The sequence below is a fragment of the Rutidosis leptorrhynchoides genome, chromosome 1 (assembly GCF_046630445.1).
Source record: "Rutidosis leptorrhynchoides isolate AG116_Rl617_1_P2 chromosome 1, CSIRO_AGI_Rlap_v1, whole genome shotgun sequence".
Lineage (NCBI taxonomy): Eukaryota > Viridiplantae > Streptophyta > Magnoliopsida > Asterales > Asteraceae > Rutidosis > Rutidosis leptorrhynchoides.
The window spans coordinates 21,980,604-21,997,964 of record NC_092333.1 but is presented as its reverse complement, the minus strand read 5'-3'; the positions used below and the strand labels follow the sequence as shown (position 1 = coordinate 21,997,964).

The 17,361-nt window shown below is 34.2% G+C and overlaps 1 protein-coding gene across 1 annotated transcript; it reads left to right on the top strand.

Moving 5' to 3' along the window:
- The first annotated feature begins 2,599 nt into the window (after window positions 1-2,599).
- Window positions 2,600-8,451, top strand: LOC139857621 (uncharacterized). Its single transcript, XM_071846440.1, has 10 exons — window positions 2,600-3,158; window positions 3,463-4,219; window positions 4,826-5,444; window positions 5,803-5,971; window positions 6,099-6,459; window positions 6,569-6,679; window positions 6,798-7,128; window positions 7,260-7,485; window positions 7,578-7,799; window positions 7,916-8,451. The coding sequence occupies exons 1-10, from the start codon at window positions 2,635-2,637 to the stop codon at window positions 8,070-8,072; spliced, it is 3,477 nt and encodes a 1,158-aa protein (XP_071702541.1). The 5' UTR covers window positions 2,600-2,634; the 3' UTR covers window positions 8,073-8,451.
- The last annotated feature ends 8,910 nt before the right edge of the window (window positions 8,452-17,361 follow it).

Genomic DNA, 17,361 nt, shown 5'->3' with positions numbered 1-17,361 from the left:
CCACGAGCCGGTTGCACTATAAACTAAGATGTGAACCACGAGCCGGTAGCATCGAGTGTGAACCACGAGCCGGTAGCACTATAAACGAGTATGACTCAAAAGCATATGGTGTGAACCACTAGCCGGTAGCACCATAGCGATATTGGTTAACCATATTGAGATTGTTGTTTTGTTTAGCATATTATATATATAGTGTGTTGAGTATATGCTAATGAAGTGGTGTGATAATGTACGACTTGTTAGTGTTACGGGTATGTTGACATGCTATTTGAGTTACAAGTTCGTATAAGGTATTTGGTGTTGTGATTGCAAATGGATAGGTTATATATATGCATGTATAATTGTTGCACTCACTAAGCATTGCTTACCCTCTCGTCGTTTATCATTTTATAGGTTCCGGCTTGGACAAGGGTAAGGGCATACGGTTTGGATTAGTTGTCTCCCGTTTATGTTGACAGGGGGTGCTTTTGGCATAGCTTTTGAAGTTTGTCCTAACGTTTTGGGTAGTTTAGCCCCAAACCATGCTCGAGTATCGTTTGGATTATAAACTATCATTGTAGTGGGTCGAAATTGTATTAAACTTAATTAATGGCCTTCGTGCCTTTGTAAACATTTAAATTGTTGTACGTTTAAATGGAATTTGTGGAATGGTTTGCATATTTATTTGGCGCGTAAATGTGTATTAAAAAAAAAAATTTATCGTGGAATACGGGTTGGGTTGTTTCAGTTTACTTCTGTTCATTTCATTTCTTGTGGATTAACTTCGACTGCTATATAAGGTGAACTTCATAGCCCCACTTTTTACTATTTCATAACTGTTTTATAACTTTGGGGTGAGACACATGCTTGCTTTTAAAACTGTTGTACACTTTGACACAAGTACTCGAAAACTGTTTAACTGTGCTGCCATGCTTTATTTCATGCTAAATCCCTGCCATGATATCGTTAATTGCTACTTTGAAACGCAAACTTAGTTATTGTGAGTAGGCCTATTGAGAGCGACGTCTCTAACCAGTTGACCGTTGGTCTTTGGTTACATAATAATGATTTCAACGACACTGACAGTTCAAGGTGTCATAGGGTAACTTTGTTTAGTTCGATATCATAACTTCAGCACTACTTTTGAACGATATTGCTACATCAAACTTGATAACTAAATCTTGTGGTCTAAAAACTTGGTTATTATTGATAAACCTATGAATTCACCAACCATTTTTGGTTGACACTTTAAGCATGTTTTGTCTCAGGTAATGACTGCTAAAAGATTGCTTGCTACTTGGACTATGCTGCTATGGAGTCCGCATTTTATATTTATGTTATTGCATTAGAACAATTACATTTACATTTTGGCTTTCATTTGTAATGACAATTTAATTCCGCTGCTATAACACTTTGAATTTGAATAAAAACGTCTCATTTAAAGTCGTTCTCGCTTTACACTTGTGTTTTGGTATTGGTTAGTCACATATGATCCCCGGTCCCATTTAGGGGGTGTGACAGGCAAGCACGTCATTCTTCAAAGTTACATGAGATGTCAAGTCTCCTATATGCGGGTCCGATTTTTTGAGAGTTCAACATGAGCTATTACACAGGGTCCATACATTGTAAGGGATCCATTTTTTCTAGTTAGAGTCATTTCGAGTAAGCCATAGATCGTGATCACTTCCTACACTTGTTATGAGGAAATCTCAAAATTCACACCAAAAGAACCGTGGAGAGCTTTGCTAAATATGGACAGAAGGTAGAACCGACCAATGGCAATAAACCTTCATATAATACATAATCAATTGTAAAGCAAATTGAATTATTACTTCATATAAAAGTTGTAAGGTTTTTATGTTCGAGTTACTCGGAAAAGGCAAGTAATCCGACCTCATACTCTAGTGTATGCAGTCCATCAGGAATAAACCCTGACTCTTTTCAACATTTCACTGGCTACCATAAGATTTGAATATGAGGCCTCTTGCAAGACTGTTTCTTTCACTATAATTTTTTTTTTTTTTTTTTTTTTTTTTTTTTTGAAAAGCAAGACTTAGATTAAAACCAAATGATAGTTTACATGTACAGTGCCAACGAACTATATGGGCAAAATTTACAGAAGCCCAGGAAAACATAAACCTGTACAAACTAATTTAGCTATTTACATTTAAGGAAATAGCGACTTTGAAAACTTTATCCTATCCCCGATCTATCATTTGTGCCCGACACATAAAAGCCCGGATTTAAGATCCATTGATGCCACTCTATGAAAAGATTCTTGTTACGTCTTGCGATCCACTTGAATGATGTAGCTTGCAACTCGGCTAGAATTTTTTCACTATAATTTCTATCGGTGATGTTTGGTATGTTGTTATTCATGCGTGATGTATGTCGTTTGAATTTTGGGCAGGTTTAACCCTGTGCCATGTATTGTATTATCAAGTTTTATTACTGTAATATATTGACTTGTTTGTTTGCAAAAAAAAATAAAAAATAAAATAATAGCGGTCAAATATTCAAGCTAAATCGTAATGTCCAAAGTCCAAACACGAAAATTTTCGTGTTGGTAAATTAAACCCGGTTTTTAGTTTTCATCTTCACAAAAATAGACCGAGTTGAACAATCCCAAAACAAACACCACCAAAATCAACAACAATGGCGAACGAATCACCTCAAGAACACCAACCATCACCAACATTATTTCCCGTTTTCAATCAAGAACCCACCAACCCAACACCACTATCAAACCCTCTTCAACAAATCTCCAATTTCACCTCCACACCCAATTGGCTCTGCAACACCAGTTTCACTGCCAATCTTTCATCCATAAACGACGCCGTTTCGTCTCGAAACAACCAACTGCAATTCGAAGACGAGTACGAAGAAGAAACAGCCCCACAATTAGAAGTAAAAGAACAGCAGCAGCAGAATAGTCGGTACGAATTAGTGGAAGAATCGTCTGCATCGGATCAGGGTTTCGATGACAATCAAAAACGGAGAAGTAAAAAGAAGAATAAGAAGAAAAAGAAAAAGAGGGATATTGAATTTGGGATCAATAGAAAACAGAGTATTCAATCTTGGGCCAAGAATCATGATAGTAATCTGTCTGGGAGTAATAAAGAGTATTATTTCGATTCGAATGGTGATCGAGATAATTTGGCTTTCGGTTCTCTTTACAGGTATAATTACTACTTTGTCATTATATATATTACTGAATTAGTGATTACTGAATTACTGATATGTATGCCGTTTCATTCCAATATCTTAGGCCCCGTTTGACTCACGGAATCCAATGGGATTCCGGCGATTGGAATTGAATTTAGACATGACGCGTGTCTAAATTCAATTCTAATTCTGCAGCCAAACGGGACCTTAGTGTTACTGATGTATGTATGGCAATATAAGTGATTAATATAAATTGTTATGTGATGTGATTTATATTGATGTACTTGATTTTGAAATGGTTTTATTTATACGTTGCAGAATGGATGTTGCCAGATATAAGTTATATCACGGAACAAAGTCTTTTGGGTTTAACTCGAATGCGTTTGGTTCTTCTAATATGAAAAATTGGGATTTCGATGGAGATACAGATGTGAATTCGTTAGATACTAAACTTAGATCAGAAGGTCGTTATTGGTCCGCTAAGTACGCTGCGTTAGAGAACCATAAGAACTTTAAACGACTTAGAATTGTCGGTCCTAAAGATGCATCTCATGAAACCGCTACCGATTTCATACCACTTTTTGACGATAAAACCTCATCTGAAGATCAACATGAAGATTCTTCTTTGGTTGAGGAATCATGGGAAGATGAGGTTTTAAGGAAGACGAAAGAGTTTAATAAAATGACTAGAGAGCATCCGTATAACGAAAAATATTGGTTAGATTTTGCTAATTTTCAAGATAAAGTTGAGAGCAGGCAACGACAAAGGGGTGCTCGGTTACAAACATTGGAGAAAAAGATTAGTGTATTGGAAAAAGCAGTCGAGCTAAATCCTGATAATGAAGAAATACTTATTGCTCTTATGAATGCGTATCAAAGAAGGGATAATAATGATGTTTTGATTGGTAGATGGGAGAAGCTACTTACATACCATTCGGGGAGTTATAAACTTTGGAGGGAGTTTTTGAGACTCGTTCAAAATGATTTTTCAAGATTTAAGGTTTCTGAAGTGAGGAAGATGTTTGCTAATGGGATACAGGCATTGTCAGCTGCGTGCAGCAAGCAGCATAGGCAGGTGCACAATTTATTTAAATATATATGTTAATAATTTCACTAAATCTTTAGTAAAAAGTTTCATGCTATCATTAATAAGTTGTCAAAGTATGATTATATTTTCATTCCACATGAATTTACATCCATATACATTTACAATCAGGCCCTTTCCACAAAAATAATACAAATTTAGTTATGGAAACTAAATATACAAGTACAAACTAAGCCCAAAAACACAACCGAGTAGAACATTATTACGAGCACTTAGTCGTTTAGTTTGGTGCCTTGTTTGGATTCTTTTGTCCTCTCGATGGTTTCCACAAAAAATTACTAGTACTTAGTTGATTTAATCTTTATTAGTACTACATTAACCTCCTCGAATAGTATTCAATATTTTTTATATTTGTATTGAAGTGATTATGACTAGTTATATACCTAATGTTCTCTCACATGTTTTGTATTGTCATTATTGTGGACTTACCTAAGCATATGCCCTTCTTCATTTTACTGATTCTTTCATTTGCAAGCTTTTTGTGATGCAAAATCGGTAGCAGTTTGTTGTTTCTCGAAAGCTGCTGATCATAATTTTTTGTTTTCTCATTTATTAATAATATGCATCGATTTGCAGGCTCGCCAGAATGACAACCCCTCAGATGACCCTCTTCTTGTTCAACAAGAACATGGACTTGTAAATGTATTTGTCAGTTTATGTCGGTTTGAGTGGCAGGCAGGATATCAAGAATTGGCTACGGCTTTATTTCAAGCAGAAATAGAATACAGTTTGTTCTGTCCTTCTTTACTTCTATCTGAACAGAGTAAACAGAGATTATTTGAGTATTTTTGGAATAGTAACGGTGCAAGAATTGGAGAAGATGGGGCTCTTGGGTGGTCAAATTGGCTGGAAAAGGAGGAAGAAGAAAGGCAAAAAGTTATGGTGAAAGAATCACAATCGTCTGTTGATATTGTTGATGAAGGAGGATGGACAGGTTGGCATGAAGCTAAAGGTGAAGTTGATGTTGGTAATTCGGATAATGTACAAGTTAACGATGATGTGGATATGAATGATGATGATGATGTGGATATGGAAGAAAAAGATGATACTGAGGATTTGTTGAAATTGCTTGGTATCAATGGAGAAGTTGAAGGTGGTGATGGTGAGATTCAAGATATTTCGACTTGGGTTAGATGGTCAGAAGAAGAGTTATCAAGAGACTTTGATCAATGGATGCCTGTTCGTACACAATCGGGTACGTTTGTCAGATCATGAATTTACCAGTTATTATTATATAAAAACAATATTATTAGAATATAATAATGTGGAGGAGATTGTTTACATTAAAATTGGACTTTGGAAGACTTTCAACATGTTTGACCTTCTTCGCTTGTAGCCTACTTTTTTGATATTACCTTTTAGAGATAAAAACACATTATATAATAACCCATTTTTTATAATAATTTAATTGATTTTGCCACCTAGATAGTTTGTAATATGACCTTTATTATGAGGTTAGACTTTAGAGGGCTTTTTAACAAATTTAGAAGTCTTTTTTCATTTTGATTATACTCCGTAGTAATTACTAAATTATGACTACATACATGAAGCAGGGAATTCAATTTCCAATGAGACTACTGATAAAGAAGGCGATGAACAGCTTTTAAGAGCAGTATTATTTGAGGATATTAGCGAGTGCCTATTCTCAATAACTACAGAGAAAGCACGTTTGTCACTTGTGTACCAGTTCGTTGATTTCTTTAAAGGAAGAATTCCTTTGTGGTTAGCTTCTTAGATTCATACTTCAATTAACTATTCTTTCATTTATAACTAAACTAAATTACTCTGTATATACATGCATAAATTTTACAAAGGTACTGTATAATAAAACATTTTTTATTCTTTGTAGGATTTCAACTAATAGTTCGAGTTGGAATGAGGGAACTCTTATGATGGAGTCACTTCCAGATTTTATGTTGGATGATTTGAGAAAAATTGAGGAGATCAATAATAATAATAATAAAGTAGAAAATGGTTACTGTTTAGAACCTGTTCTGAGCAGCTTTGATAACATTAATATGAGGAGTGAGATTATGAAATTTGTACGAAATATTACTTTACAGTGTTTAAATGCATTTCCACATGACCACATTCTAAAAGAAGTTGCACTTGTTGCTGAAGAGCTATCAAAAACAAGAATGAATTCTTGTAACGTCGCCATCACTCCATGTCGGCCATTGGCTAAGAGCCTTATAAAAAGTAATCGCCAGGTATGCCATATTTATTTTATTTAAAAGATCATTTTGGCTAATAGTATTTATGCAATCATATTTCATATTCATCTATAAAAAAATCAATAATTTGCGTTTGTTGGTATAGGATGTACATTTATGTGGTGTTTATGCGAAAAGAGAGGCCGCATTTGGAAATATAGAATATGCAAGAAAAGCATTCGACATGGCATTACTTTCTATTGAAGGCCAACCATGGGTACGATGATTCTTACAAACTAATATAAATTGTCCATCCATAATTAATAAGGAGTATAACTTTATGAGCGTATGAAAATGTTGTCTTTTTTTTTTCTTTTTTTTTTTTAACCTAGCAGGATGCTAAATCGAATGGTTCGGTTTTATTTCTTTGGTATGCGGAAGTGGAGCTTAATGAATCTTTACCACGTGCACTGCACATTCTGTGTTGTTTGGGATGTGGGATAAAATACAGTCCGTTTAAAAGTCAACCATCAAGTGTACAACTGCTGCGGGCCCGGCAAGGATTTAAGGAACGGGTCAGGATGATACAGGGTACATGGATACGTGGGACCGTAGATGATAATTCGGTTGCTTCAGTTTGTTGTGCTGCTTTATTTGAAGAGTTAACTACTGGATGGGAAGCCGGTGTTGAAATTCTTAATCAGGCGTTTTCCACATTTCTTCCAGGTCATTGAACTCCCTTTTCGTGGAGTGTTTTGATTCACATTTTGATTTGAATATTATTAGTATATGATTTGTATTGCGTTTAATTGGATGACTTTGTATAGTTATTTGTAACTTCAATTATATAAATGCAGAAAGAAGGAGCCAGACACATCAACTTGAAATATTATTCAATTTTTATGTGCGTTTGCTATGGAAACATCATTCTCAATCAGAATTAGCAAATGTTTGGAAATTGGTTGTACAAGGGTTGCAGATATATCCATACAGTCCGAAACTCTACAGTGCAATTATTCAAATTGCACATCTTCATACTTCACCTAATAAACTGCGATGGATCATTGACGATTATTTAAACAAGTAAGCTAATAATAATATATGTTATTATCTTTAGAGGTATCCATTTCAATTCTTTCACTTTTGAATAACTAAACTAAATCATGTGTTTTTAGGAAACCGTCGGTGACACTCTGTCTCTTTGCGTTGTCGTATGAGATTAGTAGAGGTAGTTCTCATCATAGAATTCATAGAATCTTCGAAAGGGCATTGGGCAACAGTTTGCTGAAAAATTCTGCTCTTTTATGGCGTTTATACATTGATTATGAGATCAATGTAACAGGCGATTTGTCTGCAGCAAGACGCATTTACTTTCGTGCTATCCACACGTGTCCATGGTAAGATGATGAGTGTCTATGTAGAATAGAATAGAATGTTAAATATTATTGTTGTTGTTATGTCATATGGAACATCATTGTCCTAAGTTGAAGTTTGGTCACATTACGTTTTGTAGGTCGAAAAAGCTATGGCTTGATGGTTTCACAAAACTGAACTCGGTGTTAAATGCGAAAGAGCTTTCGGATCTTTTAGAAGTAATGCGTGACAAAGAGCTTAATGTGAGGACTGATGTCTATGAAATCCTTCTGCAAGATGAGATGGACATGTCCTAATAACGCCATACGAAATGAAGATTGTATGTTAGTATATGTTATGGCTTGAAATATGTAGTATTAAAAGTTTAAAACCACTTTTCATTTATCAATTTGTAACATATTAAATATAGTGAGCGGTCTTACTATTCTTCGTTACATTGTATATGCAGTTGCAGGGTTGAACCCTGACAAAACACTCAGCTGGATTAGAGGTGTCGTGGTGTCGATATGTATAATGTAGGAACGTCAAGATTCCGCTAATAGATCTTGTTTGGGTGGGTAAATAGAAGCTTTTTGTAATGAACCCAAAACACGAACCAATTGTAAGGTAGATTTTTCAAACATTGGGGATGTAAGTACATTCCTATATCAATAGCAATTCTTCGCTTACAAAACACACTTAAAAGTTAAAACTATGAAACTATAAGACCACCCCATTCATCTTTTAAAGGTCTAAACTAAGGCCCGTTTGGCTCACGGAATCCAATGGGATTCCGGCGAAATTGAAATTGAATTTACAAACGTGTCGCCAATTTCAATTCCGCCGGAATCCCATTGGATTCCGTGAGTGTGACAACCCGAAAATTTTCGAACAAATTTAAACTTGATCTTTATATGTTTTCGACACGATAAGCAAATGCTGTTTTGTTGAAATCTCAAAAACTTTGAACTATGTTCATGTATTCATTTACCTTTCGACTGCTCTCGACGATTCACGAACAATTATGTGTAACTAGATATGTATGAACATATATATATGTGTGATTATTAAATTGAGAAATATTAATGAAACATTAAACGGTTTGATTAATGTGAAAATAAGTTACGAAATCTATTATATGACTTGTGAACGTTAACAAGGTATTAGATGAATAATACTTTACATGAACGTAATTATTTCAAGATATTTTTCAACGGAATTAAAAGATAATATCAAATGATTGATTTATCAGATACATTGTATGATTACGAGTCTCTGTTGAAAGATCCACTTTGATTTAGGAAACCTTTCCTTTTTAACGATATTCTGAATAATTGGTAAAGTGATTTACAAGTAAGAACAAAAGTGTCAATTAACGGTAACTGAACAAAAGTTAGTAGAGATTCCTGCTTAATTTTCAATGCATGCTTTACAATAACTTTCTCGTGACTCTTGATAAGTTAATTATTTAACTTTCATAAAATTAATAGTAAGAACATGAAATGTAAATGGATGTCGACAAAATAAGAAAATGGATATGTTGATTTAAAACGATTTCATACGTTTAATTGTCCATTGGACTTAACTCTACGATTCACGAATAAACTGTAAGTAAAAACTGGAAACCATTATGACTTATATATTATATGATTTTACTTTATGAAATGAAAATGTTTTATGATATAACAATTTCTATTATTTAAACCTTTGAATAAAATGATTTTTAATATAAGTAGTTTTGGAAAAACTAAACTTTATAGTATTATTTGATTTAGTTTCAAACGCACGAAAACATTTTTTTTCGATATAATAGAATTTGATTATAAAATGTTTTTATGGATTTTCAATGATATGAAAATAAAAATAAAGATTTCTAATGAGCACCAAAAGACTATAATATTTCATCTCAAGATTTCAAGTTAAAATGATGGAAATCACTAAACCTGTGCACTTGCACGAGAAAAATCATAACTAAATCATACTGACTCGAAAAAGGGTGATTCTGGTGTCCAAACGACCGTAACTTAAAAATCTACAACTTTCGTGAAGACACCATACGCGGATCGCGTACCCATCTACGCGAAACGCGTAATGTTTCAAAACATTACGCAGAATTTGTAAACTTTACGCGAAACGCGTAATGTTTAAATAATTGAGGCGGCTTTACTGTTTTCACTTTTTTCACTATTTTAACACGTTTTATATATATTATATTATATTATTATATTATATTATTATATTATTTAAATTATGATCAATCATCGGTTAGGTGAGAAAAATGTCTATAAGTTCGTCCGATTTCGTTCCAGTTTATCACTCCCTCTTCTATCTATCTCTGATCTCTCTATATATATATATAAATAAATATAATAATTATTATTAATATTATTATTATTAATGAGATTAATATTATTATTATTAATCATTGTTGTTAGTAGTAGTATTATTATTTATACATAAAATACTACGACGAAGTGCCGTTCGGGTAATTTCAAAACGGGTTTTCAAACGGGTTAGAGCTAAGGAAATTACAGGTTATAGCTAAGGAGGTTATGGGTATTGCTCGGGGGTTTTGATCATGAGTCAAAGGTCAACCTAGCGTTTATCATCTCCGTTGCGTCTACATACCTTCCTACAATATTGAATCACAATATTGATACGTGAGCATTCATATCTTGTCTTTTATATATTAATAGTGTATCCATGTCTAGTGCTCGAGTATATATGATTATGCATGCTTGTATGTTTAATTTTGTCGTTAGATAGTTTATGATGAATCACGAATTTGATACATATGCTACTGATATAAAGTATATGATATGCATGTTTTTGGAAAGCTGGCGAAAAATTATTAACTTTTCATTTAGAAATCGCGTGATTTCGATGAACGGATTAAAAGATATGGTCAACTGAATTATGTTTGACGTTAATTGAAATTGTGTTTGAAACTGTAAATTAATATTTAAACAACTTGTCTATGAGATTGATAAATTGGATTTTTAGATATTACTAATCGAGTAAATGAATTTCTATATAAGGCACGTCTCGTTTTGTTGAACAATTGTCAAAGTTGATTGTCTTATCATGTTTTAAAGCTTTATAAACACTATAATATGATTTTACAAGTATTGGAAAACTATGTGAAATAATAAAATATTTTCGATTGCCATGATAATTCAAATATAATATAGCTCCTAAAATAAATAATATTTTGAGTTTGATAAACTGTAAATTCGTTTAATTATCAAGACTTATACTATGTTAATAAACATGTATAGATTTAAAGATCATATTGGGTCAGGTTGACTTTTGAGATGACCTTTGTTAACTTTTGCATGTCGGTCTCGAGCATTAGGATTATGATACACTATGACCTGACCTAGCTTATTAGACATGTATTGACCAACATATGTTCTCTAGGTTGAGATCTACGGTTAATTTGCATTCCGAGTTTCGGTCACATTTCGGTGAATGACCGTATGTGCTGCTAAGGTGAGTTTCATTTGCTCCCTTTTAATTGCTTTTGCAATATATATTTTTGAGCTGAGAATACATGCAATTTATTTTAAACGCAATGGATACAAGTACATACTAAATTCTACACCGAGTTTGAATCGAAAATCCCTTAGCTTTGGTAACTAGTAACTGCCAGTTATAAGAACCGGTGGGCGCGAGTAGTTGTATATGAATCCATAGGGCTTGACATCCCCGTCTGTTCCAGGTATAGAAACCCTAGTCTGAACTATGAAACAGACGTATGCTATATGAGGTTAATACACGTTGGTTTACGTGTATTGTACATGTTGGTTGCATGTATGTTAAAACATGGGTACTTATTATATAGACGTTAAAGTTTAGTTATCAGGGTGCTCAATCTTGTAGAATATTTTGATAAACGTTTCTGGATGAAACAACTGAAATCTTGTGATCCACCTTTATATACAGATTATGCGCAACATTAAAACTATGAACTCACCAACCTTTGTGTTGACACTTTTAAGCATGTTTATTCTCAGGTTCCTAGAAGTCTTCCGCTGTTTGCTTATATGTGATACAAGCTATGTGCATGGAGTCATACATGCTTTATTCGAGAAAACGTTGCATTCACAAAATCATCACCATGTATCTTATTTAGACTGCATTATCAACGGATGTAGTACTGTAAACTATTAATTACGGTGATTGTCTATATGTAGAAATCATCAAACGTCAAAAAACTTGAAATTTGATATTCAATTATGGTGTGCCTTTTCAAAAGAATGCAATGTTTACAACGTATCATGTAGAGATCAGTACCTCACTGTGAAATCGATGAATAATGTATTCGTCCAAAGGGATTTGGAAGGATCATCACAGTGAGTCAAACGGGACCTAAGTTGGTCCAATAAGGCTATTTAAACACTCGACAGTGGGACAGATAGTAATCCCAATACAACATATAATATAATACTCGACAGAAGAATTACAGTGCGAGTTCCATATACCAAAAGCCATCTCGTTAATTTCTTGCCCAATGTATAACCAAAAACTTGAGGATTTTTGTTCTTTCATAGTTTATGCATTTCCAATTCGAAATGGATATGGATATGAATATTGATATAGGCGCACCCGATTCATATCTGATCCATTATCATCACTACGACTGCGTCTCTAATTTATTGTCCAGTATTCCATTTTAGAATTTCTTAAATTAATTGTTCACTCCCATAAATAGATAGAGGTAAAATTGGAAGTAAACAAAAAATACATTACTAACCATTATTTAAACTGTATATTTTTTTTATCTGTAATAATAAATATGGGAGGAAGGGAGTAGTTAACTTTCACAAAAAAATATCACTTGCACCAACGCTCTTGAAATACCAAATTATACAGTGAACATGAAATAATTGTTTTAACATCGATAACTTTATTACTAATCTTAATCATTGTCAATATTATTTTCTTGGTATATGTTGCATATAAGGCCTCTTGCTCAAAAGGCATTGTTAACGACTTATGAAATAATATAACAAAAATCATTCCACTAAACTGCATTATTAATGACTTGTGTAACATAACATTATCTATAATATCATTACACCAAACCCCGACATGCACAACAACAACAACAATACCCAATCCCGCATATGCGAGGTATGGGGGAGGTGAGATGTAAACAATCCTTCATCTATCCTAGAATAGAGGAGAAGTCGTTTCTCTATCCACGAGTCGAGAAAAATTCTCTACCCACATGAAGAGAAAGTCATCCCTCTCCCTACCCCAGAGTAGAGAGATTGCTTCCGTGCGGACCTCCGGCCTCTATATATAAAAAAAAAAAAAAAAAAAAAATTAATAATAATAATAATAATAATAATAAAATAAAATAAAATAAAAATAAAAAATAAAAAAAATAGAAATAAATAAGGATAAATAAATAAATAAAAAGTAAAAGTAGAAAAGATACGCCATGAAAATGGTAGAAATCAAATTTCCATGGGTAATTAAACCTGCCTGAAAAATTAATTTAGGCTCTAAGCGGCATTCAAGACGCCACAAAATCGACGCTTGTTGTTGCCTCGAATAGTAGAGCCAAAAGACCTTGTAAACAAAACTCGAGAGGCATACCAGGTGGGAGTTGTTGCGCACGCAAAGAGCCAACCACCTAGAACAAAACCAAACACCACTCATGCACTTTTACGGTAGACATCCCCGAAGCCACACAACTAAAAGAAAACCAACGAAGCTCAAAAGCAAAGAAGGTCGTCCTCCGTCCTAATAGCCCCAAGATGCACCGAACGATGCGAGACGCACTCACACACACACCCCACCCCACCCACCCTCCCACACCCACAAGTACTCACCCACCATACACACACTCCCCCACACACACACCCCCACAAACACAAAACACACCCAAAACACACACCACACAACATTTCCGAAACACCCACACGTACAAAAACACACCTATATACATACCAATATACATTCGTACATAAGCAAAACTACATACATACATGAAACTTGTACGTGCATACATACCTATATCCATACATACAAGCAACCATACAAACATATCTACATAAGCATACAAATCTACGTACGTACATATTACATATATACATAGATACATACATCCTTACCTACATACAAAACGTACCTACATAAGCAAACAAACATGAAAAGGCATACCTCCATAACATACAATATACAACCATAAACAAGCGTTCATACACACATACAAACAAACGAACATACAAACAAACAGACATACAATCAAACCTTAAAAAAAAAAAAAAAAAAAAAAAAAAAAAAAAAAAAAACTAGTCTACAAGTTATACAAAAGTACATAAAACGGATAGTAAAGATAGAAGTAATAATACAAATAATAGTAGCTATTAAAAGTTACCAGAAGAAATAATAATAATAATATTAATAATACTAAAACTAATAATAATATTAATATTAATATTAATATTAATACTACTACTAATATAATAATAATAGTAAATAATAGAGGTAATAGTAAAACGTAATAATAAAAAAATATTAATAGTAATAATAACATAAAAATAAAAATAGTATTAGTAATAATCAATACTAATAAAAATGACAATGAAACGGGTAATAATAATACAAATACAAATTACAAATAACTGTAATAATAGTAATAATACAAATAATAATCATAATAATCCTAATTATTATAGTAATAATAGCACTAAGAATAATAATAATAATAATAATAATAATAATAATAATAATAATAATAATAATAATAATAATAATAATAATAATAATAATAATAATAGTAATAATAATAATAGTAATAAAGTAATAATAATAGTAATACAAATAATAATACTAATAATAAAATAGAAAGCAACCCTACTCGACAATTCTTATTCTAGCCCTCCACGCATTCCTATCTGAAGTCATGTCCTCGGTCAACAAAAGCTCTCTCATGTCGAGCTTTAGTCTATCCATCCACCTACGAGTAGGTCTACCCCTTCTCCTTACGCCGTCAACCGTGAGTGCCTCGACTCTCCTGACAGGGGCACTATGTGGTCGCCTCATCACGTGCCCATACCATCGAAGCCGTTCTTCTCTTAGCTTGTCGGTGATGCTTCTGACTCCAAGGTTTTCCCTAAACACACCATTTGGAATCATATCTAACATGGTTTTACCACACGTCCACCTAAGCATTCTCATTTCTGCCACTTCCATCCTTCTCTCATGGGCTTTCGTCATTGGCCAACATTCTGATCCGTACAACATGGCAGTTCTAATTGCCACCTTGAAAAATTTCCCTTTCAATTTGAGCGGTATCTTCTTGTCGCACAAGACCCCTTTCGCTGCTCTCCACTTCAACCAACCTACCTTGATACGATGGGATACGTCCTCGTCTATTCTCCCCGATTTGTGTAGGACCGAACCTAAATATCTGAACGACTCTTGAGGATGCAAGATCTGGTCCCCGATGCTAATACTCTCTCCAACATTTTGTTCATCCTCAGTCCTGACGAAGTCACACCTAAGATATTCCGTCTTTTGTCTACTAATCCGTAGACCATTTTGTTCTAAGGACTCTCTCCATTGTTCTAGTCTACTATTTAGCTCATTCTTGGATTCCGATACAAGCACAATATCATCGGCGAAAATCAAACACCAAGGGATGTTCTCTTGTATCCCTCGAGACAGCTCGTCGATGATCAAGGCGAAAAGAAAAGGGCTAAGAGCAGATCCCTGGTGCAGGCCTACTTCTATCCCGAAAAACTCCGTGTTTCCGACAGGCGTCCTAACGCAAGACTTCGCCCCTTCGTACATATCAATAATTGCTTTAATATATCTGCTTGGGATACTTCTCGCATTCAGGGTCTTCCAAATCAGCTTCCGCGGGACACAATCATATGCCTTTTCTAAGTCTAAGAAGGCCATATGTAGGCTCTTTTGCTTTTCTCTATACTTCTCCATAAGGCTCCTTATGATATGAATTGCCTCCAACGAAGAGCGTCCTGGCATGAAACCAAATTGATCGTCGAAGTCTAGTCTCAATCACTCTCTCCCAAAGCTTCATAGTATGGCTAAGTAACTTAATACCTCTATAGTTACCGCACATTTGGGCATCCCCTTTATTTTTGTAGATGGGGATAATCTCGCTGAGTCTCCATTCCGTAGGCATTTTATAGCTTCTAAACGTCTTGTTGAAAAGGCACGTCAACCACCGAAAACCGTCCTCACCAAGGCACCGCCACGCCTCTATTGGGATCTGATCAGGTCCCACAGCTTTGTTTCTTCCCATCTTTCGTAGTGCCGATCTTACTTCTTCCTGACAGATCCTCCTGCAGGAATTGTTGTTCTGGAATTGTCCTACTCCCAAGTCCTGTAGGTCCTCTCGACTCCCGGGTCCTCTCTACCAAACCCCGACATGGTTCATCCTAATTTTAAATTAGAAAAGAGTATTTCATCATTTTACACCCATACTATTTATCAACTCCCCTCCCACCTGTTCCCCATTATAGCCCTAGAACCTTCTGGCGATTTTTGTTCCAACAATTTCTCCAGCGATTGTTAGCGACTCGCTCGCCACCATCCTCTCCATCGCAAACTTCCTCTGTTCCACCCACTTCCATTTTACGAGTAATTACACCAGCAGCAGAATTACACATTTTTGAGAACAAAACGAGATGAGACTACAACACCGGAAAATAAAGACAAAAATGACGACACCTTCAGAAAACAATCGCTCACGTGGATTCCCGACTTTCGTCTCTCTGGTTGGTCCTCCGGATGCGGAATCCCTAATTCAGTTCAAATATAACATTCATTCAGTCAAATACCAACTAACATTCAGTTTAATATAACATTCATTCAGTCCAAATACTACCAACTAACAAAAGCAACAATAAAATGAAAGGAACACTTCGAACATCCCAATTTTTCATGTGAAATACTTCGAACATGAGAATAATCATTATCAACCCACCAGTCAATAGAACTTTGGTGAGTATGAAAAGAACAATGCAAGCCTTGGCAAATGCTTGCGACGGACGACACCGGCTATTCCTCCGGCCAAGCTTCCAATGTTCTCCATCACGAAGGTATCCTGTTAAAAACAAATAATACTCCCAACAAACATTATATTGTATGTATGATACCATCTAATATAACAAGATTCAAATAATAAAATTAAAAAACAAATAATTGTAATATTTATTCTGTATAGGATATGATATGTATCTAAAATACTCCGTATAAATTATTATTTCATTAATCTGATCTCTTTACATGAGATGTATATTTAAAGTTAAACTTTGTAACTCATAAATGTTATCAAATAAAGTAGATTAAAGTATTAAGCGAACATAATACAAAAGTGACTTTTATGTCACAAAATAGAAAAATATATCTAAATCAAAATATCCAATTACAGTAGTAGTTATATCATTTAAAAAGTTTGTATAAGGTGTTACTAGTATATGTAACTTAAAAAAAGTTGCACCATCATATATAACCAAATAAAAGTATAGGGTACAAAGTCTCGAACTCTCGATAGAAGGCTTACGTGGCGTCTGTCAAATTTTTATCTTTTAAAAGGGTTAGAATTGGGTAGGAACATAATTT